Genomic DNA, 26,264 nt, shown 5'->3' on the forward strand with positions numbered 1-26,264 from the left:
AAAGTATGATCATTTTTTGGATATTATGGAAAACAAACAATATTGGTCTTCTGCAGGAAAAAAGTATCAAGCCAAAATGAACACCCGTGGTCTCATTGAATGGCAAATTAAGCACAAGGGGCTGAATGGCCTACTTCTGCTTTTATTTTTTTTATGTTCTTACTTATCATTAGTCCATGAAGATCAGTTAACTCCATGGAGACCACTGCCTGGATTTAGTCAGCTTGGCTTGGCTACTTACTGGTAACTGAGGAGTATGTTTATTTTTAATCAAAAACAGGTGACCTAAGGTCAGCACGCTCCATGTAGAGACTGGATGTGGTTCACACATAAGGCTATTATAAACACCAACTCTCAGTCTAAGCAGTTGTAGAATGGTAGATACAGATGCTATTTCTAGAGAATCTATATTGAACATGCTACTCTTTCACACCTCTTAAACAGGACTCTAAGCCAAAGTAGCAGATCAGATACAGTATGAGTATTAAGAGGGTAGAAAGTGGGCAAGACCTAACATTTTTGAAAAATGTTAACTTGTTTTAACTATCACTCAGATATGTTTGCACATCACCTCAGATTTCACTTGGATTTTGGTATTCATTCTTGATCACATCATTACAAATAATGGGATAACTATAACTGGAAGCAAAAAGCATGGGTTCAAAAGAGGTGAAGGATAAAGTGAGACCTCCCTTGTTTAATATGAAAATATTAAACAGATGAGAACAACAAATGAACATTGCTTCAAAATAAGCTAGGTAGAAACTGGATTTGATATTAAGAACCTGTATGCAAAATAAGTGTGTGGAAAGAGCTTTGTACAAACTGGCTGCTAATTCACATTCAGACATCAGAGGGTGCTTTCAGACAAGAAATCCTTCATCTGTAATAGTAAAACAAAAGTGTTTCAAAATTAAGGGTACTGTCATATAAATATTTCTTTGCTTAATAACTAAAGGATAAGAAACAACCATACTCTTGCTGAAATGTTGTCCATCTAGCACCTCATCTCACACAATAGAGCACCTGTTTATAATGTACCAGTCATTACACATTTGCCAATCTGTTTGGTTATTCCAAACAATCATGACTCTTTGTAAGTAAGTTCTTACCACTGGTTTTAAATGAAATTATGTGGTTTTCCTTTCCTGATTTATTTGAAGCATTTTATCTGTTTTATTGCATTTTATATACTTTATGGGTCTCTCTTTACAGAACTTGAGGTTTTCTATACTTTCCCTTAATTTTAGTTTATTGGTAAAAGGACTAAGAAATCTAACTGATAAAGGCTTAGAGGGATATGGGCCAAACATAGGCAAATAGGACTGGCTTAGATGTGAATCCCAGTAGGCTTGGACCAATTGGACTAAAGAGCCTGCTCCCATGCTGTATTTTATGTTGTTAGCTATCTGTTCTACAAACTCATTAACTTTTAAAGCGTGTAACCACAATGTGTAGTCACTGGAATTGCATAGTTTACTCATCTCCCCTAGATTCCTCTATGTCAACTTAATTGTTATTAGAAGATGTAATTAATCTGAAGTGCTCATTGAAATTACAGAGAACAGTTCACTTTACCATTTGTCAGCCCATCTGCACTGTCAATCAATGCTCTCTGCAAATCCTTTATTGTAATCTATTACTCTCCCATTTTAAACTTAATTTATTTGATTTGTTTAATAGTTGTTAAAATATGAGATGGCAACAAATGACAGAAATGTTTACTTATTTAGTAAGTGAAGCTTGTTATACATTAAAGTATAATGACTCTGACACAATTGATGCAAAGATCTCCACTCTTATTTCATTTTCTCATATCTGGTGACGTCTTTGTTTCATATTGCTACAGATTTCTCCACAGCTAATATATTTTAAGCAACCTAAATTACTGTATCCTTTAACAACCTTAAATACCCTTTAAATACAACAATTATCCTTTAAACATCTTAAAGTATTTTCTATTTTAAAGCTGCCTGTAGCTCCCATAGCAATCTATATCATTCTAACAGAACTTTTCATTCTTTTTTAAAATACGTTATGGGAGGCAGGGGACATGCAGTTTTCATACTGTCTTTCTCAGCACTCTTATTTCCTTCTTCTGTTGTTTGCCCCTCACTCTGTGTAGCTCTGCCCTGACTCTTCTCATCTCTGAGCAACATCTGCTCAGCTCTTAACAGCAGGGTATTTTGAGCCTTTCATTCAGATATCACGGGCCAGTGTGAAGCTACAAGAATCAAGTAAGTAAGGCATAATGCTGAATCTTCACCCTAAAAGTCCCAGAACTTCAACCGATAATTCCTAAAGAGGCCTTTTCAATGCCTTCAGTTAAAGAGACACTTACTATATTAAAAAACAGTAACTGTATGCTAAAATAATTAAAACTTTCAGAAGCAAGAATATAATTACTTATCAAGGATTTCAAAAAATATGGAGTCAAAATTGTAATGCAACTAATAATCTGATTGTGGAGAAGAACTCAGGATGAAAGAGAAATATTAAGTTTCATCACTTAATGCTTTGGAACTTCACCAATTACCTATTGAAACTTTAGCTGGTATTAAAATTCATCTAGTTGGTCAGTGGGAAAAGATTCACAGCATGGATGTCATCAACAGGATGGAACCACAGTAAATAGTCAACCAGCACTTTTATGAACAGTTAAGACTGGCATAAAGAAGGAGACTATTTTTGTGAAAAAAAAGTTAAGTTTCTTACATTTTTCTTCTTCCTATGGGAAATCTGGCAAGACACATATACCGCCAAAATTATGTGCACATTTTAGCTATAATTTAATAAGAACAGTAAACATGTTCATTTGAAATCATTTTATAAGTTCACCCACACTGAGGCATCAGTACAAGAGAAAAACAACAACATCCTGAGATTGCAAATAGTGATATCTGGAGCAACAAAGGAACTGCTGGAGGAACTCACTTGGTGAAGCAGCATCTGTGCAGGTAGTGTTTCAGATCAAGACCCTGTACCTGAATGTGGACCATTTTTTTGTCTTCATTGATGCTGCCTGACCTGCTGAGTTCCTTCAACAGGTTTCCCATACTTACTTCCTCCACGGATGTTGATGATCAAGCTGCCTTTGATGATGGTGCAGCCTCGCAGGTCCTGAGCAGCTGTCACAGATTCTATGGTCTTTATATTCACGGAGCATATCTTTGGACACAGGCCAGTACAAGGAGTACAAAGCAGGCTGATGAAGAAAACAAAAATAATCATTACTAATCACTGCAAGTACAAGATGATATGTTTAGTGTCATCATTCTGGAACTGAAGAGCATATTATTAATGGTCAGACTGCATTATCAACACTGCATTCAGTCATGAGTACAGGGAAATATCTACAAATGTTGGAGCCTAGGATTCTGTGGCCAATTAAAAAAAATGCCAGCTCAGTGAACCCCACCACAGAAACATCTAATATCACGCCAGATATTGAAGAAAACAGTAATCAATGTCCATACCATGTGTACAAAATCACTACCTAAACAAATGGAGTTCTGGAGTATATCCAATGCATGGAACAAATATTACTTATCCTACAGTAAAGGTCCCTGGACTTGAGCTTCCTTGCAAACAACAGACAGTCCACAACAGATTCCAAAAGATAGTGGATGATGCAGTAAACTGCTACAAGAATCGAACTGGTAAGATGATCTAAAGAGTAAACGTGGCAGCAAGTACTAAATCACGGAGTATGTTAATTCACCCTGTTACGAATCTAATGCAGGAGACACCTCATTTTTCCATACGGCGCCTCAGGATGCTGTTGACTGTATTAGCAGAGTAGACATCTGTCTGTGCAGCTTTTCAAGTCATGCAAAAAAAAACAGCCATGGCTTCTTCAGTTCAGAGGATTGAGAGTATGTGCCTCATCCTAAAAAGGTAACTTAGCTGAAATCATTAGTCAGCACAAAGTGAGTGATACTTTCAATGAAAGTATTATACTGTCAGTCTATTCAGATGATATTTGCTCAGTGGAGAGGTGCTCTGCCACATCCAGATAACATTCATTCAAAGCAATTGCATCAGAAAATTTAAAGAAAAATACAGATTTTCAGACTTCATCTGGTATAGAAGCAGAATGAAAATTTCAGGTTATTGACCATTCAGTCATCACCATTTTGGGTTGTAGGTTAGTTTATGTTCAATCAGATCTGGTACCTGCACTCTGAGTGGACTCTAATTCCACAGCATCTCTCACCAGTAGCGGTTCTGGTGGCATCGATTGTAACAGAGGCCTTTACTATCCCTCCCCTTCCACATGTAGGTATGAGTGGGGACCAGACTTTGGATGCAACAGAATCTGACTTCCTACTCTTAGAACCAAATTCTTGGGTTTTATGGGCATTACAATTAAAGGCAGCTTCAACTTTTAAAATAATCTGGTATTTAGTGACATTTCAAATAGTTCAAATAGGTTTAAATAAATAAAATTATACAGTTGAAATACAACTGTAAGCAATTTAGCAAGTGAAATACATAACAAATAGAAAACTAAGAAGAATAAAACAAATTAATGCAGTCTTGAAGGTAAGCAATCTTATTCACATGAATTGCAATTGGCTTCTCAACTTGGTACAATATGGAACTGTCACTGAGACTCGATTGCATCTAACATCAATTTGACAGGTCAGTTATGCAAAATGAAAGATGCTGGAGAGATACAGGTCGTAACTCCCTATGGAAACTCCAGCCACATTAGAGGGAGGTAGTCCTGAACGTGAAGGAATGAAAATGGAATTCTCTGATTTCAGGTAACTTGCACACTCCCCTGACCTTTTTCTCTCCACCTAGTCTACTAAGGCCCCCGGACACACACCCAAATCCCCTCACCCCTCCTTCGACTCACTCCATCAGCCTATCATCCATGCACACACCCACCGGGATCCCTCATTCTACAGTTCTCGTCTGCCCACAATACCTCCCTTATTTGATTCTAGACCCCACTTCCCTTTTTCCTATCAGATTCCAGTAAATGCAGCCCACTGTTGACTTTACGAAACACCTCCCAACCTCTATCTTTCTACCCTTCCCTCCTCCCACGGCTCAACCAGGATTCGCCTATTGCTTTCTAGCTCTTGCCCCAACCCTTCTTTCCCTCTCACCTCTTTCCACTGGTCATCTCTTCTCTATCTTTCATGTGAGAGTCTCAATCCAAAATTTCAACTGTCCACTTCCCTTTATAGATACTGCTTGACTACTAGGTTCCTCCGCAAATTGTTTTTGTTCCACCTTAGAGCTCTGTTTTTCTATTTCCGCATATGCTACCCCAACTGCTGAATATTCCAGTATTCTCTATTTTCATTTCAGATTTCTAGCAATTGTAATGTTTTGTTTTTGTAAAACACCAAACAGATTATTTTAAGATTTAGTTTCAAACTTTTGCAGGTGGCTCCAAGCAAATTAATCCTCATGTGTGCCTGCAGTTAAGAAGTTAAAAAAAAGCATACTGTATTTTTGAAATCTAGGCATTCTTGTAATTTAGAAAACAGCTGACAATTTGTGCACAATAAACTCTCACAAACAGCAATGTGACAAATGGTCATGTAATCTGTTTCAAAAATATTGATTCAGGAATAAATGTTGGTTGTGATGCAACATTTATTCCATCTTTCCTCAAGCTTTTTTTCCCACTGAAAGACCACCTGAAAAATTAAACATCCAAAAATACAGACTATGAAGCCTACCATATTCCATGGGACTTCTCATTCCCTTTCTGACATGTCTATCTATTGCATGTCCTCTATTGCTATGATGAAGCCAAACTCAGGTTGATATTCTGTCTGGGTAGCCTCCAACCTGATGGCATGAACATTGATTTCTTTAACTTCCAATAATTTCTCCCCACATCCTCCTCTCATTTTCCATTCCTCATTCTGGTTACACCTCCTTCCTTTTCTTTCATGGTCCACTGTCCTTTATTATTCTTCCACCTCTTTCACTTATTCCCTCTCAGCTTCTTACTTCATCCCTTCACCACCCCCCCATTCCACCTACCCACCCTCACTGAGTTCCTCCAGCCTACTCTGTGCCTGACTTAGAAGATGGTTTAATTTTTCTTTCAAAATAACTCCCTTAGTAGATTAGAGAATTAGCCAGGATTATATGCTTATGTCTGTAGTGTGAAATCTGAATCCACAACTTTTTGACTCAAAGGGAAGAAAAATGTGTGGGACACTGCGTTACTAAAATGTGGAATTATCTCCTCGTGCAGTCTAAAATTAGACAAGAATAGCGCACAGCTACATAATACGCCTTTAATGAAAAACCTCTGGAATCAGAAAATTTGCTGCGATAATAAAAGCCAATTGTCCTATCGAGTGTATGCCAGGTATGTCACAAAATATCCGGGGACGAAATACCTGTTAAGCCAAGGAGGAGATAACTAAATTCTAAGGAAGACATTAAAGCAGAACTGGGACTTTTAAGGAAGGAAGTGTAGAACACGAGTCTCAGGAAATGAAAACACCTAATTCCAATGCTGAACTGAAGGAAGGGTGGTTGCAAGGGAGAGCAAAGACAGAGCAAGATGTTCAGGTCAGGGACCAGATCTGGGCAGTGGTGAGGGGTTTGGGGCTTAAAGCAAAGGTTTGAATTATTGTTCAGTGTACTTTGGAGTTCAATGTGACACAGTAAAATGGGTAAGAGATCAAATTAAGCCTCCAGTTCTGATGTTTGCTATGACAGCACTCCAAATTATTCTTAAATATTAATAATGACAAGACTAAAAACGAAGTAGCATCTTAACATCATCAGTGGATCATTTTAGAAACAAGAGCAAGATATTAACTGGCTATTGACGTCACCAACTGGTCAACAAGCCCCTGTATGTGCTGTAGCCAAATAAAAAAAGTCTAAAAAAAACTTGATTATGTAAGTAGCCAAGCTTGCTCAACAGATCAGACCTGTTCCTAAGAAGGAGATGTTCCTGTATGACATTCACAAAAGCAGATTAAACTGTTCTACAGTTATCTCCTTCTTAGGAAGTCCCCCAGGGTCAAGGATAACTTGTTTCCACTCCACTTCTGAGGTGCATAAATTCTTTTAATGTGGGGTTTCCATTACACATCAAGTTACAGAATAGGCTTGACCGAAAGAGGTATTGGCTAAGGGCAGGGAGGTTTTAGATAATTAGGTAGTCTGCTGCACAGACTAAGCACGCATATATACATGAACACAGATCAATACAATTGGAATGGCACCACGAAATAAAGGCTATTAGTAGCCATGCAAATCGCACTACAAGATAGTTACCTGGACATGACGGATACCAGGACCACAGGCAAATACATTCTCAAAATAAATGAAAATGCTCAAGCCCAAGATTCTTCTTCAAGACCATCACCACAGACATCCCACCTCTCCCGGAACTTCCAGGAGTCTCCCACATATTAATAGTGGCTCCCTGATGCCCGCAAATTATACACAATATCATGAAAATCAATTTTTTTTGAAAGCGAGCGAGAGAAAAGCAAGAGAGAGCATGACAGCGACTACAAGAGAGAGTGCACGCGCGAGCGAGCGAGAAAGAAAGCGAGAGCACTTGAGAGCACGCGAGCGACCACGAGAGAGAGAGAGAAAGAAAGAAAGAGCGCGAGCAAGCCATGGCAGAGTGTTCCAAAAAAATATAAAACGTACGTCACCCCAGACTACACTAAAGTGTACCCCTGCCTAATACGGGTCAAAATAATGACAGTGTTGCTCGCTGCACTGTTTGCAACAGTGACTTTTCTATTGCCCATGGTGGGTTAAGACTGTAAAAGACATGTTGAGGTAAGTTTAACAGGTGTCATTCGTTCATTAGCATAGCTAACGTTACTTAAACTAGCTGGCTAGCTGCTAAGGAGCTACTCTATTGCAGACATCCCACCTCTCCCGGAAGTCTCCCGTAAATTGATGGTGCTACCTCCCTGAAATGAGTTTTTACAGGGTGGAATGTCTGTCACCATAATCACCACATATTTTAATTCACCACTATTATTTTAATTCTCTCTCACTTTGCCACAGTGCCCACTTTTTTCTCACCTTTACGAACCTTTCGGCTGCATCTACATCAAAAGGCACAACATTAACGTGAGCTGTTGGTTTATTTCAGACTGTATAAGTGGGCAAAAGCATCCTTTTCAGTAAGCTTTTGTTTATGGTACTTAGTCAAAGAAAGGGAGAAAATCAAAGGGGCAATGGAACAAAAAGTAATTCACAGATTCATAAACGTCTGTAAATTAACCGTGCCACCAATCATTCACATTCTTCTTTTTCACTTTTCCTCCAAGAGGAAGACAGAGCAAAATTAGCCAATATCATGCAGTTTACTGGCTAATACTATATTGCCTCATAACAACAAGCTTTGTGGCAGTTGTTATCCTGGTCAAAGCACTCAGAATCAGATCAAAAAGATCACTGGCTTGAAAAGATTACAGGCTTGAAATGGAAAAGTACTGTGACTGATAAGTGCTGGGATCCTGCTCGTCACTGCAGGTTAAAGGAGAGGTGATCATCCTAAAAAATATAAAGTTCTTAATCCTTGACCAGGTGATGCTGTGAGGGTGCTTAGTTCAGTTTTAGAATCTGAAATCTATAGATCATTTCCACCAGGAAGGGCGTTCCAGCCTCTTGCACTGAGAAGTTTCTTCACTTGAGAGGATTGTAAATCTTTGAAAAATCACCATTCCAGAGGGCTCTGGATGTTCGATAATTGAGTACATTCACTAATGTGAACAAATTTTTGGACTCCAGTGGAATCATGAATGTAGAAGTAAGATGGTAGTCGAAATAAAACAGAAGATTGACCATGAATGTCAAAGCAGGCTGAAATGATTGAATGGTTTGGTCCTTTTTGTTTACATTATTTTGTTAACTCTTTGGCTACCAAATTCCATCAGCAAACAGGTCACCTTGCATTTACCTGCTCGTGCGCCTCCCAATCTCACCATCCCACAAGAAATGGTTAAAATAACCCCAGTCTCAATGGAAACTAATTTCTTCTTGTTTATGCGGATGTTAAAGCCAGAGGCTTGGCTTAAATTAAACCTGCTTAGTCACAAACCACAATTTAGCCAAGTGTTTTAGAAGCATAGTGCCTCCAGGACAATATAGGTGCAGTAAATGGGCAGATGGAATTCCTTCTTTCCATAGACATGAGAAATGAAAACGAGACCATTAATAAAAATAGATAGAAATACCGACAGAGGGTGTGGTCCCAGGGTTAAAAGGAGCATGCGCAGGATACTACAACACAACGCACTTCATCGCTGGATACCTGTACTTATCATTCTTTGTAGTGATTATCACTGATCTCAATGGTTTATGGTACTTAGTCAAAGAAAGGGAGAAAATCAAAGGGGCAATGGAACAAAAAGTAATTCACAGATTCAGAAATGTCTGTAAATTAACCGTGCCACCAATCATTCACATCCTTCTTTTTCACTTTTCCTCCAAGAGGAAGACAGAGCAAAATTAGCCAATATCATGCAGTTTACTGGCTAATACTATATTGCCTCATAACAACGAGCATGTCAAGCATCCACAAAACAATCAACATAGTCACTCAGGAGTCCATGTCAGCTACTAATTTTCTCAGAAAAGTATTTTGCACATTTTCCCAAAATGGACACTACTAAAAAAAAAACGATTTAAAAGCAGCAAGTGAAGTAACCAGACTTTGCAGTAGCATGTGAAATAAACTGCTTTTTGATAGCAATACAAGAATCTCACTAAATTTCTCAAAACTTAAGTAATTGCAATTACCTTTCCCTTGTGTTTTGTGCCAAAAGTCAGTTTGCTTCAGTGTTAAAATGTTATTGCCCATTGCAAGTACATATTACATTGCATTGCTGAAAGATTACAACAGCTGAAAGTACAAAACCGTGTCTCCCAAACATGTCAAGTTACACACTAACATTTACTTCTATGTCTACTCAATGGCACGCTAAGGAACAGTAATATTACAAGCAACACCTCACAGAGTCCTATATTACTTATATATTGATGTAAAAGATCTTTATGGCACTTATGGAGTTGTTATTTTACTTAACATGTATTCCTTAGCTAGCCTAACAAAGCAGATTAAATCATAATCAAGAGAACATATTAACTCAGATTTCACTATAAAAGGCAGTGCATGTACATTTGGTGCAAAACTTTGAAGTGTGGAATGAAGTGAGGAGAATTGTGAAAGTAGTAAAAAAAAATAAGGGAAGGTTGCATAATGGATAGAGATGTGGCAACAAAATACACCACCAATGATTGTGAAGTGAAAGTACCAGGACAAGCCATGTATTCTAAAGAAAGACTTAGGAGCATATAAACTCAATGGCCATTTTATTAAGTACCTCGCGTACCTTAGGTATGTTCATGATCTTCTTCTGCTGCAGCCCCATCTATTTCAAGGTTTGATGTGTTTTTCATTCAGAAATGCTCTTCTGCACACCACTGCTCTAACACGTGGTTATTTGAGTTGCTGTCAGTCTGCCACTTTCCTCTGAGCTCTCTCCCTAACAAGGCATTTTTGCTAACAGGACTGCTGCTCATTGGATGATTTTTTGTTTTTCACATCATCCTTTGTAAACTCTAGAAATTGTTGTGCATGAAAATCCTAGGAGATCAGTAGTTTCTGAGATACTGAAACCACCAGGTGTGGCACCAACAATCATTCCACAGTCAAGGTCACTTAGATAATACTTCTTCCCCATTCTGATGTTTGGTCAGAACAACAAATGAATCCCTTGACCATATCTGTATGCTTTTATGCATTAAGTTGCTGTCTCATGATTAGTTGATTAGATATTTGTATTAATGAACTGGTGTACAGGTGTACCTAATGAAGTGGCTACTGAGTGTATGAGGAGGTTTGAAAATGGCAAGTGAGCCTGAGAAAGCAATTATAAAAGCAAGTGAGATTCTAAGCTTTACATTCAGAGAGTACAAAAGCAATTATAGTCAAGGGGAGGTGGGAGTCAAGCTCCCTTCCATTGGGGCTGGAATGTAGTGAACTCCCCCCACCCCAACCATCGAAGTTTCACCTTCCAGGCATCAGGTTCCCCTCCTTAGGAAGTCGGTGATTCTTCACCTCCTTCAAGTGAGTACTGCAAGTGAATACAAAAGAATCTGGAACAAAAACAGAAAATGCTGGAAGAATTCAGTACATCAAACAGCATCTGCAGATCAGAAGGTTTAAGCTAAGGTTTTGATCCAAGGACCTGTATTGGGACTGAGAGGAAAGATTGCCAGCACATAGTAGTACAAGACAGAGTAGGATAGAGGCTGGTAGATGACAAGTGGAACTAAATGGGGAGGAGATGTGTGTAGATGGAACCACTTGGGAAGAGGGGTGGATGGGAAAGGTGGAACAAAGGGAGAAGAAGCTAGGTGGATTGGTGAACATGTGAAGAAACACACCTCGCTTTAGCAATGCTGGTGCTGTGGATAGACAAGTCAGCATGGGAGTGGGAACGAGAGTTAAAATGACATACAACAGAAGCTCAAGATGGCACCCTAGGCCAGAGTGCAGAAGCCCCACAAGACAGTTGCCTAGTCTATGTTCGGTTTCACCAGGACAGTGTTCTAATCTAGCATCAGCAATGGTGACTGTACAACTAGCAAGGTATTCTGTTGTTTTTCAGCCAGGGTGGCTAATTTATATTCCAAACTATTAGCAATATGCCTGACTCTCAAATGCATTCTAAAATTGTCTGGCAAGCATTCAATAGTATACAGACTCTTGGTAGTCCAAGTGGTACTGCCATGTTCTCAAAGACAGTTAGGAATAAGCAATATAATCTATCACCAGTGAAGTCCAGTGAGCTTCAAACATCAATCTAGCGGATATGAAAGGCATCTGTACAATGCAAATTCCTTCTTTAGCTAAATATGGCACACAAAAGAAATTCATACCAGAGCTTGCAGTCTTTTCCATTAAACAAGGAGGCAGAGAATCACTGGTAACTTTACCGAGGCAGCAAAGTCTCAAGATGACTCTGGATGAAAGAGCAAGTCCATGAGGATCTGCAGCATATGCTACTTGAATACAAGTCATGGCATGATCAACCATGGCTGGGTCGCCTGGGTGAAAAACCCAAAGCACCCAATGACCTCAGGTTACATCACTGATGATGTGTCAGAGCATCATGAGATGTATTCTTCAAATTACTACTCAAATAAGATAGGTCAATAGTTATGAATTTCCATTTACACACCTTCGTGCCTCTGCCACCTTCCCACTCCAACGTCAAGAAAAAAACAACACATCTGGATTTACAAATTATTCCAATTATAACTGCAGTCTCATGTGATAAGAAAAGTTGCTGACCTTAGCTACACGCAGCTACATCAAACTGATGGATGGGAAATAGATTTAATTCATCCCACGAACACCTTGCTCCCACCCCTTAACCTACACTGACCCCACTCTTCCTTCCTACTGGAATCAACTCATTAGGATACAGCTGCAGAGACATTGACATGGATATTTAGCTAGATGGCCAAACTTAACGAACAGGAAAGCTAATGTGTCAGCTGCTGTTTCAGTTCAGTGGGTAAATCTCTGGCCTCCCAGTCAGAAGTGTGTGGATTAGCAGTTCCCAGGGATTCAAGAAGACGAAATCCCAGGAATCGATGCACTGCTGTAATTAGGAAGTGTTGTAGTGGCTGAGGTGCTGCCTTTAAAACCAAATTAAACTGAAATTATGGGCCCTTTCTGGTAAAGATAAAAGATCCTTAACTATTTTCTCCCAAAGAGAACAGGGAAATTATCTCTGACAAAACATTAAAAATATGCTTAATTTTATACCACTACAGTGTGAAAACTGGCTGCTGCCATTTTCTATTACTATAATGACATGTTAAATTAGTGCATGGTTTGTTTTAAAGACATTTGTGACATCACTTACCTTATTCTGCAGAGACCTCAACCAGTCCAATTCCTATCTTAGACACTCATACACAATGATTTAGTGTTGGACTTGCACTGAAGGAATAACATAAAACATGAAATAGATAGTTCTAAATGACCATAAGACCATAAGACACAGGAACAGAATTAGGCCATTCAGTCCATTGATTCTGTCCCGCCATTCCATCGTGGCTGATCCTGGAACCCGCTCAATCCCATACACCTGCCTTCTCGCCATATCCTTTGATGCCCTGACCAATCAGGAAACAATCAAATTCCATCTTAAATATACCCATGGATTTGGCCCCCACTGCAGTCTGTGGCACAGCAATCCACAGATTCACTACTCTCTGGCTAGAAATATTCCTCCTTATCTCTGATCTAAAAAGTCACCCCTCAATTCTGGATACCCACACAACAAGAAACATCCTCTCCACATCCACCTTATCTAGTCCTTTTAACATTTGGTACATTTCAATGAGATCCCCCCCACCCCCTGCATTCTTCTAAAGTCCAGTGAGCACAGGCCCAAAGCTGCTAAATGTTCCTCATGTTAGCCCCTTCATTCCCGGAATCATCCTCGTGAACCTCCTCTGGAATCTCTCCAATGACAACTCATCCTTTCTGAGATATGGGACCCAAAACTGTTGACAATACTCCAAGTGCACGCTGACTAGTGCCTTATAAAGGTTCAGCATTATTTCCTTGCTTTTATTTTCCATTCCCCTTGAAATAAATGCCAACATTGCATTTTCCTTCTTTACCACAGAATCAACCTGTACATTAACTTTCTGGGAGTCTTGCACTAGGACTCCTAAATCCCTCTGCACCTCTGATATTTAAATTTTCCTCCACATTTAGATAATACTCTACACTATTGTTCCTTTTACCAAAATGTATTATCAATCATTTCCCAACAGTGTATTTCATCTGCCACTTTTTTGCCCATTCTTCCAATTTGTCTAAGTCCTACTACAATCACATTGCTTCCTCAGCACTACCTACCCCTCCACCTATCTTCACATCATCCGCAAACTTTGCCACAAAGTCATCAATTCCATTACCCAAATCATTAACAATGTGAAAAGTAGCGGTCTCAGTACTGATCGCTGAGGAACGCCACTAATCACTGGCAGCCAACCAGAAAAAGCATCCAGCCATCCCTACCCAGGGCACTCAGGTTAGTCATACTTTTCAGCCAAAGTGAGTTGATTCATGGAGGAACTCAGCAGGTCGGGCAGCATCAGTGGAAACGATGAGTCAATGTTTCGGGCCGGAACCCTTTGTCAGGACTGAAGAAAGAAGGTGGGGCAGGGTTTAAAGAAGGTTGGTAGGTTCAAAATAAACCCTCCCCCACCTTCTTTCTTCAGTCCTGACGAAGGGTTCCGGCCCGAAACGTCGACTCATTGTTTCCACTGATGCTGCCCGACCTGCTGAGTTCCTCCAGCGTGTTGTGAGTGTTGCTTTGATCCCAGCATCTGCAGATTATTTTGTGAGTTGATTCATGTCAGGAATTGTTCCTTTTTACCTAAAAACAGCACAACCATACCATGCACTGTATTCTTCACTGATTAATGGTTGATCAAGGTTGATCATTTTCTGGCAAACCTGAAAAGAATCAGCAGTGCATTGCTGCATCTCGTGCCAAAATTACATGACCCATAGAAAGCAAAGAAAGCCAAGGGGAAGAAGGTGGCACCGTCACCTTCTGCTGTCAGAAGAGGTCAGCAGCATTTTGAACTCTCTGTTTTAAAGGCAACCCAAGAACTTTGAAATTAGTTCAGATATCCTCAAAGGAAAACCAGTCATTGATGCCTTATGTATAGGAAGTCTACCAATGGCCTTGCTTTTGGACACGTTAACCCAATGAGGGTGAAGCTGATGGAGATTGTGCAGAAAAACAGCAATGAGCCAGCTGATGGAGTCTGTTGACACTGGGATGGTGACGTCCTCAGACCTAAATTGTGAAGCTGAAGGCAGCTAAGCCCAACAAAATAGCAACCAACTTGGCTAAATCCATGTACTATGTACATAAATAAAACAAATTCCTTTTTAAATGTCTCAATAAATAACTCTGCAGAAAAGACAGAATGTAAAGGATTTCTAACTTTGCAAATAGTTGACTTTTTTTCAGTCACAACAGTAAAAACACTGCGATATAAAGGATGAAAAGCAATTCTTCTTGCTATCCATACAGATGCTGGAACATTTACTTAGAGCATCATGTGGAGAAATACACAGCATAAATCAGCCTTAATTGAACTGTCAGACTCAATCACAAATTAGAACACCACACCAGTACAGGTTTGAGAAAACTTATAAGACAATCTGCAACCAAGGCACAATAAAGATGTAAACAAACATGATCAGAACATTCATTCAGATCAAAATTAAACAAAACTGTTTGCACCTCCACCCTACGATGGTATCAACTCATGGCGGTGTGAAGATTTTGAACTGCCTTTTGCCCCCTCTGTACAACTCAGCTTTCCAGATTCAAAACTTACCTTTCCTATTGGACTAAACCATAGACAAGTCCGAACCCAGTCTCAACTTCAAAGATTCTAAGTTTCTTTGTGGATGCAATACACCATAAATTATTATCTTGCTGCAAAAGTTACAAATCATAAAGACTGGGATGATACCAACCTAGCCCAGACCAGGGACCAGAATATAGGATGTCTCTGGCCCCAGCAGATCTGATTTTAATATTAATAACCAGGACAGTGTGAGGACTGATAGAACAGTAAAATCACACAACACAAGAAAACCAAACCAAAAACAAAAGCAGATTACGCAGCATCAGTAATACCAAGCAAGGACTAATTGATATCCCTTTGATAGTTACTGGGTTCACAACCTTCTGCACTGTAGCTGAACCACAATGTTTTCAATATTTAGCACTGAAGGAATCTATTCATTCTGGTCTTGTCTCAGCTAATCTACTGCTGAAATCCTTATCTGTACCCTTGTTGTTTCTAAGGTAATACTAATAGACTCTTGAGATCGTCAAGAAATATTGGACCTCAGTTAACGAAGGGCTCAAATTTTAAAGTCCTCATTTGCATTTTCACATCCCTACATAGTCTCATCCCTCTCTGACCTACTCCCATTTGACAATCCACTCTGATCAATTTTGGTCACTTGAATATTCCCAATTAATTGTTTCTCTGTACCTTCAACTGACCCAGAAAGTTCTGACCTCTGCAATTCCCTCTTTGAACCCTTCTAGGTTGAACCCTCTTTTCTTAAAATCTGCCTCTCTGGCCTTACAAATCCTTATTTGACTTTTTGAAAAGGTGCTACACATTATGAGTTTTTAAGTCAAAGGTGCTACACACTATGAGTTGTTATGTTGTCCTCATCTTGAAAAAATACTTGCAGTTGCTAGATACTTTGGACATTGTTATGAAGAAGCTACATAGCTGCAGATCATCTTCAGCAATGTGATTAAGGTTACAGATACCACACGTGATCACTGGCAACACAACTCTTATCAGGCAGCGGGAGATGTCTATCATGAAATCAAGTTACCATTACTGATGAGACACCCATTTAGATGGATATTGCCAGCTGGAGACTAAGCAGTGCATTGAGCATTGCCAAATAAAAATGCCATCCCCAGCTGACCCAAGATGCAAATGATGCAATTCCCTGATGCAAACTAGTCCCGAGCACGAGGCAAGCATACCTTTGGCTTTCTGTAGCAAACGATAAAATTAAATGATACTACAGTGACACCAGTGTGGGAAAGGGTTGACAGATATGAGTTTGTGCTTGCAGAGGTAACAGAAAAATAGAAATGGTTAAGCACTAGCTGTGCACAATTGGTAACCAACTACTCCTATAATCTCATGAATATTCCAATTGTCCTGATTCACCCAACAACTGGCGGTCAATTTGGTGATTGGATTCCATGACACATCAGTAAGGGACAAAGTTACTGGGATGTTTGCCATTCCAGCTCAGCATGCACAGTACAGGCTCATAAATACCACAGAGGGATCACACTAGGTGAGTGGTATGGAAATAGTAACTAGAGATCCACAAGCACTACATATGCCTCTAATTTACAGATGGACTCTCATTAAGTTCTTTAATCATCAGGTAACTAGCTCATAGTTTCAATGCCTCCGACAATCAATAATCCAGGGGAAAAAAAAAGAACCAGCATATTGCCAGAATGCAACTCCTTTTACATCAAACATTCTACTAGCAGAAGAACAGCATTTAATCAGATCAAAGAAATTTACTGCCCAGAAAGTTAAAGTAAATAGAAAATTCTGGAAACACAGCTGATCAGGTAAACTGCCTGGAAAGAGAAAAAGTTTCAAAGTTTCGGGTTAAAAACCCTTCATCAGAACTGAGAAAGGAGGAAAATGTTAGTTTTAATTTGCAGAGACTTTGGTGGGGGGGGGGGGAGAGAATAGATAGGACACCATTAGTAAAAGAAGCAGTCACGGAAATGTGGTTCCATTGATTGTCATTTCCAAAATTCTACAGATTATGGAGTAGCCACTATAAATCGAGCAGTGGGAAATATAACCCCACTATTGAAAAGAAAACTAAAAAAACTAGTCGGTTTAACATGAATAGTTGAGAAAATTCCATACTATACAGTGTCTGTTGAAAGGATACTCAGAAAATACCAACATGATTAAACATGGATTTATGAAAGGGAAACTGCATTTGATAAACTATGGAGATTTTGACAACGTAACTGTCCAGAAAATATAAGGAAGAACCAACTAATGACAGTGGCATATTTGATTTTCAGAAGGCCTTTGATGAATTTCTGGAAATGAGATTACAGTGCATGAGACTGAGATGAAACAATGGCATGGATTGGAAACTGATTGACAGGCTGGTCCCTGTCCTTTCAGCGTGGCAACCAGTGACCAGTGATTCCCGTGGGGTTCAGTGCTTGGGCCTCAGCTATTACAATATAGATCAATAACTTTGATAAGGAAATGGAATTTAACATTTCTAAGTTTGCCAATGAAATGGAACTAGGTGGGACTGAGACTTCAAGATGATTTTGACAAGTTGAGTGAGCAAATACACAGCAAATGCAGGATATTGTAGGTGAATGTGAAGTTGCTCGTTCCTGAGAAAAACAGAAATGCAGAGAATAACTTAAATGGTGATGGGCTACACATGAAGTTTTCCTAAAGGATCTGGATGTCTTCTAAACTGATCTTCTAGGTAGATAGGGTCATAAAGAAAGCTTTTGTTTGGCACATTGGCCTTCATAAATTAAAATAGAATACAGGAGATGGGATGTTATGTTGAAGCTGTGCAAGACATTGGTGAGGTCTAATTCGGAGTATTGTGTGCAGTTTTGGTCACCTACCTACAAGAAAGATGTAAATACGGTTGAAAGAGTACAAAGAAAATTTACATGAATGTTGCTGGGTCTGGAGGACCTGAGTTATAAGATTAAGGTTAAGGTTAGGATTTTATTGCTTGGATCCTAGAAGTTTGAGAAGAGATTTGATAGAGGTATACAAAATTATGAGGGGAATAAATAGGGTCAATGCAAATAGGCATTTTCCACTGAGGTTGAGTGGGATGACCACTAGAGGATATGGGTTAAGGGTGAAAGGTGAAATGTTTAAGGGGAACATGAGGGAAACTTCTTCACTCACAGGGTTGTGAGAGTGTGGAACAAGCAGCCAGCACAAATAGTGCATGTGAGCTTGATTTCAATGTTTAAGAGAAATTTGGATAGGTGCATGGATGGTAGGTGTATAGAGGGCTATAGTCCTAGTGCAGGTCGATGAGGGTAGGCAGCTTAAGTGGTTTGGCATGGATAAAAATGGGCCAAAGAGTCTGCCTCTATCCTGTACTTTTCTATGACTCTAGGATTGATGAAAGCAAACATGCAACTGAAGAAAGCGATTAAAAAGGCAATGTGCATATTGCCCTCCACCGCAAAAGGCTTTGAGTATCTTGGATATCTTACTGTGACTATACAGTGCCTTGGTATTTCAGTCTCCTCTATGAAGAAATGTAATTGCTATTGAGACAATGCAACCATGGCTTACAGGTTCTTGGATGTTAGGACCGTTATACGAGGAGAGGCTGGATCATCTAGGTTTGTATTCACTAGAGCTTAGAAGAATGAGAGGAGATCATCTGAAATATAAAAAATGTCTACATGTAGGGTGAATGTTCCTCCTGTTTAGGAATGTGTTCTAGGACCTGATAGGTCCAGATATCTGGGTTCAGTACAGAACTCCGGTGTCATCAGTGCTGTAGATTTCATCCAGGGTCTCTAGTTTCCTTTTAGACCCTAATGTATGCTGAGAGGTTAACGAAAAAAAAAAATCAAAGGGAAGGTGTTGGGTTGGTCCAAGAAACAGCAAGTTTCAGTAGTACATCTAAATAAGACTAATATAATTGCTTCCCTGGCAGCTGAACAGCTTCCTTCTGTTGTATAGGATATGGGGTGAGATGTTTAGGACTGAAATGCAGAATTTCTTAACCTTAAAGGTGGCAAACTTGTAGAATTCTCTGTCACAGAAGGCTAAGAACAAGTCGCAGAATATATTTAAAGAGGAAAAGGATTTCCAGCCACAAAAGGCTTCAAAGGGATATGGGAAGGGAGCAGAAAAATAGTATTAAGACAGGAGAAGAACTATGATCGTATTGAATGTTACAGCAGATTTAGGAGGCTGATCAAACTATTTAGCTTTTCTCTGATGTTACAATATTAAATAACCTACACAGAATAATAGTAATTGCAATAAGGCCATTGTCATAAACAAAACAATGCCATGCAGATCTTCAACTAATTATATATATTTTTTCTTTTCTTAGTTCCTTAGATTCGAATGTGACTTGCTTCTACTCCAGTCTGTGAATGAGATAACTGATCATCAGAAACAGAAATTAAATTGACTATCCTAGATAGGAAAGTGTTAAGAGAGATGCTTTCAGAAATTTGGGAAATATGTGGTTCCCAATAACTTGTCTGGAAGAAATGAAAGTTATCAGAAATGACCGTTTGATATGATACACAGTGTTGAACCGGTCAGTCCCATTATCCAGAAATAGAGTAACATCTGGGTCACTAAGATAGCTTTGACTTGTGCAGCTCCTCATGAATAATGATCAGCACAGTTTAAACAAAAGGGAGTCATGTTGTTCTTAAAACAGGACCCGGAATGATCAGAAAGAACATGAATTGCCAACTGGTGGGAGTTTCTAAGAACATCTCATCTTCTCCCTGCTGTATTTGGAGGTTCCCATCTTGTTCAACAGGGCATCAATCATACCAGTGCTCAAGAAGAACAAAGTGAGCTGCTTCTATGGCTATTACCTGGTAGCACTCATATCTACTATTATGAAGTGTTTGAGACATTGTTCACGGCTAGAATTAACTCTTGACTGAGCAATGACCTGGGTCTATTGCAATTTGATTGCCATCACAACAGGTCTACAGAGGACACAATCTCATTGACTCTCCACTGGACTTTGGACCACCTGGACAACAATTCCTACGTCAGGCTGCTGTTTATCAATCACAGTTCAGCATTCAATACCATCATCTTCTTCAGTACCAATCAATAAGCTTTAAAACCTGGGCTTCTGTACCTCCCTCTGCAATTGGATTCTTGACTTCCTCACTGGGAGACAACAGCCAGTATGGATTAGTGATTACGTCTCTTCCTTTGCTGACAATGTCAAGGATGCATGCTTAACCCACGGCTCTACTTTTTCTACACTCATGACTGTAGCTAGGAACAGCTCAAACTTCATCTATAAATTCGCCAATGACACTACTGTTGTTGCCACAATCTAAAATTATGTCGAGGAGGTGAGAGAAATCAGCTAGTTGAGAAGTGTCACAACAGCAACCTTGCACTCAACATCAGCAAGACCAAATAACTGATTGTGGACTTCAGGAAGGAATTCAGGAAAACACACACCAACCCTCATTGATGAGTCAGCAGTTTTAAGTTTCTGGGTGTTAGCTTCTCAAAAGAACTATTCTGGGGCCACCATATTAACGCAATCATGATTAATGCATGCCAGCGGCTATATATTTAGAGTTTGAGGAGATTTGGTATATCAAAGGCGAACAAATTTCTACAGATGTACCATAGAGAGCTTTCTGCCTGGTTGCACCACCATCTGGCATGAGGCTTCAGAGGTTGTTAGGAGAGACACAAGTCTGAAGACCTATATTCAACATTTAAGAAACTGCTTCTTCCCCCGTGCCATCAAATTTCTGAATGATCCATGAACACCAGTTCACTATTCCTCTTTTGCACTATTTTTTTAAAAAAATCACAAATTTTAGCAATTTCTTCTGCCTGCACGGTACTGCTGCCACAAAACAACACATTTCACAACTAATGTCAGTGGCAATAAACCTGATTCTGAACCCATATTCACTTTCAGCAGATATAAGTCAAGGATCCTCAAGAGTCAGTGGAGAAGTTGCATTTTCTCAAAGAAGCTTTAAGCAAATAGAATATCTCCACGCACAAACAAGAGATCTGCAGATGCTGGAAATCCAAGCAACACACACAAAATGCTGGAGGAACTCAGCAGGCCAGGCAGCATCTATGGAAAAGCGTACAGTTGACGTTTTGGGCCGAGACCCTTCATCAGGACTGGAAAAAAAATGAATCAGAGAAAGAAAGTAGGGGTGGGGAGAAAGAACCACAAAGTGAAAGGGTGAAACTGAGAGGGGGGAAGGAGGGGTGAAGTAAAGAGCTGGAAAGTTGATTGGTGGAAGAGATACAGGGCTGGAGAAGGGGAAATCTGATAGGAAAGGACAGAAAGCCAAGGAAGAAAGAAAAGGGGGAGGACTGCCAGAGGGAGGGAGGTGATAGGCAGGTAAGGAGATAAGATGAGAGGGAAATCAGAATGGAGAATGGTGAAGCAGAGGGGAGCATTTCTGGAAGTTCAAGAAATCAATGTTCACACCATCAGGTTGGATGTTACCCAGATGAAATATAAAGGTGCTGCTCCTCCAACCTGAGTGTGGCCTCATCGTGATAGTAGAGGAGGCCATGGACTGACATGTCAGGATGGAAATGGGAAGTGGAATTCAAATAGGTGGCCACTGGGAGATCCCGCTTTTTCTGGCAGGTGCTCGAAGTGGTCTCCCAATGTGCATTGGGTCTCACCGATAAGACAGGAGGCCACACTGGGAACACTGGATACAGTAGATGACCCCAACAGACTACCAGGTGAAGTGTTGCCTCACCTAGAAGGACTGTTTGGGGCCCTAAATAGTAGTCAGGGAGGTGGTGTTGGGGCAAGTGTAGCACTTGTTCCGCTAAATGCCAAGAGGGAGATCAGTGGTGAGGGACGAGTGGACAAGGGAGTTGCATAGTGAGCGATCCCTGTGGAAAACAAAATGTGGGGGGAGATGTGCTTGGTGGTGGGATCCCGCTGGAGATGGTGGAAGTTATGGAGAATTATGTGCTGGACGTGGAGGCTGGTACCGTGGTAAGTGAGGACAAAAGGAAGCCTATCCCAGTAGGGTGGCAGGAGGATGGGATTGAGGGCAAATGGACTTCAAAGAAAGGGGCTTTCCTTCCTCCACCATCATCAGACCCAACCAGTTCCCCTCCACCATCACCCTTTTCCATCTGACGGAACTTGTCCTCACTCTTAATTTCTCCTTCGGCTCCTCCCACATCCTTCAAACGCAAAGCATAGCCATGGGCACTCGCATGGGTCCCAGCTATACCTGCTGTTTGCTGGCTATGTGGAGCAGTCTATGTTCCAAGCCTATACTGGTGTCACTCCCCAACTTTTCCTACATGACACTGATGACTGCATCGGTGCTGCTTCCTGCAACCACGCGGAGCTAATCAACTTTGCCTCCAACTTCCACTGTGCCCTCAGATTTACCTGATCAATTTCTGACACCGACCTCCCCTTTCTCAATCTCTGGAGACAGCTTATCTACTGATGTCTATTCAAAACCAACTGATTCTTACAGCTGCCTGGACTATACCTCTTCCCACCTTGTTACTTGTAAAAACACCACCCCCTTCTCTCAATTCATCCCCGTCTCTGCTACACCTGCTCTCAGGATGTGTGATTTCCCTTCCTCCACCACAGTTGCCCTCAACTGCGTATCTTCCATTTTGCACACATCTGCCCATCCTCCTGCCAACCCACCAGGGACAGGGTTCCTCTTGTCCTCACCTACCACACCAGCCTCTGCATCCAGTATGCAATTCTCCGTAACTTCTGCCATCTCCTAAGGGATCCCACCAATAAGCACATCTTTCCCTCCGCCTCCCCCCCCCCCACTTTCTGTCTTCTGCAGGGATCGCTCCCTACATGACTCCATTGTCCATTCATCCCTCACCACTGATTTTGTTCCTAGCACTCATCCTTGCAAGCGGAACAAGTGCTACACCTCCACACTCACTACCATTCAGGGCCCCAAACAGTCTTTTCAGATGAGGCGACACTCACCTCTAAATCTGTTGGGGTCATCTGCTGTATCCATCTCTCCCAGTGTGGCCTCCTGTACATCAGTGAGACCTGATGCAGACTGGGGAGAACACACCTATGCTCTGTCCACCAGAAAGAGTGGGATCTCTTAGTGGGCACCTGTTTTAATTCCCCTTCCCATTCTCATTCTGACATGTCAGTCCATAGCCTCCTCTACTGTCACAATGAGATCACACTCAGATTGGTTGAGCAACACCTTATATTCTATCTAGGCAGCCTCCAACCTGATGGCATGAACATTTCACCAGCATTTTTGTGTGTGTGGCTTAAAAATCCAGCATCTGCAGATTTCCTCGTGTTGGCATGAACATTGATTTCTTGAACTTCCAGTAATTCCTCCGCCCCCTCCCCATTCACCATTCCCATTTCCCTCTCACCTTATTTCCTTATCTATCACCTCCCTCCCTCCAGTGTTCCTCCCTCTTTTCTTTCTTCCATGGACTTTGGACTTCTGTCCTCTCCTATCAGATTTCCCCTTCTCCAGCTCTGTATTTCTTTCACCAATGAACTTACCAGCTCTTTATATCCCCCCTCTTCTCCTCGCGGTTTCACCTTGTAGTTCTTCCTCCCCTCGCCCCACTTTCTTCCTCTGATTCATCTTTTTTCCCCAGTCCTGATGAAGGGTCCCAGCCTCAAACCTCAAATGTACTCTTTTCCATAGATGCTGCCTGGCCTGCTGAGTTCCTTCAGCATTGTGTGTGTGTTGCGAGAATATTTCCACTGTAGCTTTCCTTCCAGTTGCACACCATCCTGGCTTAGAAATAAATGGCAATTCCTTCATCATTGCTAGCTCATTAGTCATAATGTTTGTTGTTTTGTGGCAGTAGTACAGTGCTGATATCCAGATGGAGATGCAACTAGACAGAATGCTCTCGACAGTATATCTGTGGAAATTTGTTAGTCTTTGATGACATAGAATATAAAAGCAAGGATGTAATGCTCAGGCTTTATAAGGCATTGGTCAGACCACACTTGGGAGTATTGTGAGCAGTTTTGGTCCCCTTATGTAAAGAAATAAGTGCTGGCATTGGAAAGGGTCCAGAGGAGGTTCACAAGAATAATTACAAGAACGAAAGGGTTAACATCTGAGGAGCATTTGATGGCTCTGGGCCTGTACTTACTGGAGTTTAGAAGAATGAAGGGAAGTCTCGTTAAAATCTATCAAATATTGAAAGGCCCAGATAGAGTGGATGTTGAGAAGATGTATCCGAGAGTGGGGTAATCTAGGACCAGAGGGCATGGCCTTGGAATAGAAAGACATTCTTTTAGAACAGGGATCAGAAGAAATTTCTTTAGCTAGAGGGTAGTGAATCTGTGGAATTCATTGCCACAGATGGCTGTGGAGGCCACATAATTGGGTAGATTTAAAGCAAATTTTGATAGGTCTTTGATTAGCATCAGTGCCAAAGGTTACGAGAAGAAGGCAAGAGAATAGAGTTGAGAAAGATAACAAATCAGTTATGATGGAATGGCGGAGCAGACTATGGGCTGAATAGAAAATTTGCAGATGAGACCAAGATTACAGGTGCATTGTAAGCAAAGCTTACAGCAGGATCTGGACCAGCTGGAAAAATGAGCTGAAAAATGGCAGGTGAAATTTATTGCAGACAAGAGCGAGATGTTTCACTTTGGGAGGACCAACCAGGTTAGGTCTTACATGGTGAGTGGTATAGGGCACTGAGGAATGCAGTAGAACAGAAGGATCTGAGCATACAGTTTTATAATTCCTTGGACGTGGTGTCACGGTTAGATGGGGTTGTAAAGAAAGCTTCTGGCACATTAGACTTCATAAATTAATGTTGTGAGTACAGGAGTTGGTATGTACTGTTGAGATTGTACAAGATGTTGGTGAGGCCTAATTTGGATTATTGTGTGCAGTTTTGGTCATCTACCTACAGAAAAGATGTAAATAAAATTGAAAGAGTACAGAGAAAATTTACAAGGATGTTGCCTGAATTTGAGGATCTGAATTATAGGGAAAGATTGAATAGGTTAGAACTTTATTCCCTAGAATGTAAAAGGTTGAGAAATGGTTTGACAAAGACACAAAATTGAGGCGTATAGATAAGAAAAATGCAAACAGGTTTTTGCCGCTGAGGTTGGGTGAGACTACAACTAGGAGTCATGGGTTAAGGGTGAAACATGAAATGCTTGTTGGGATCATGAAGGGGAAATGCTTCACTCAAAGGGCAGCGAAGGTGTGGAATGAACTGCCACCTCAAGTGGTGGAGGTTGGTTTGATTTCAGCATTTAAGAGAAATTTGCAGAGGTACATAGATAGAAGGGGCATGAAGGGCTATGGTCCAGGTGCAGGTCAATGGAACTACGCAGATTAATGGTTCAGCACAGACTAAATGGGCTGAAGGGCCTGCTTCTGTGCTGTAGTACTCCACAACTTTATAACAGCCCAATTCTGCTCCTATGTCTCATGGTCCTGTAACAAATCTCCTCAAATTCAAATGAGGTAAAGCTGCTGGCCCGCTTTCATCATGATTGCATTAACACAATGGACCCAGGGTAGATCCTCATATATACACAGCAATTTTCAGCACAATCATCAACACAGTTCCTAGAACAGAGACTAGGAAAAGAAACTTGAGGGCACTAAACAATGTCAAACACTCCAACATTGCCACCTAATATTCCCTTCTTTCTCTTGGATGTGGATAAAAATTGGTTCCATGAACTGACAGATATCCATGCCCAAATGAAGCATTACAAAGTGAAACAATCTTTTATGTTAAGTTGATTTATTTCCTTCTCACCCCCACACTCTGCTTTTGGGCTGATATTAAGGATATCAAAATGGGTCCTGAAAAAAAATGCTGAAATAAATAGACTGTGTACACTCAGCAGGTCAGTCAGCATC

The 26,264-nt window shown here is 40.6% G+C and overlaps 1 protein-coding gene across 2 annotated transcripts in view; it reads right to left on the minus strand.

Moving 5' to 3' along the window:
* The window catches only part of LOC134337491 (insulin receptor-like), a 226,202-nt gene that overhangs the window by 56,257 nt on the left and 143,681 nt on the right, over window positions 1–26,264 (minus strand). For both annotated transcript variants that reach the window (XM_063032554.1, XM_063032553.1), the window contains exon 4: window positions 3,063–3,205. In XM_063032554.1, the coding sequence (XP_062888624.1) occupies window positions 3,063–3,205 (143 nt within the window). The remainder of the gene's footprint in view (window positions 1–3,062; window positions 3,206–26,264) is intronic.

The sequence above is a fragment of the Mobula hypostoma genome, chromosome 24 (assembly GCF_963921235.1).
Source record: "Mobula hypostoma chromosome 24, sMobHyp1.1, whole genome shotgun sequence".
Classification (NCBI taxonomy): domain Eukaryota; kingdom Metazoa; phylum Chordata; class Chondrichthyes; order Myliobatiformes; family Myliobatidae; genus Mobula; species Mobula hypostoma.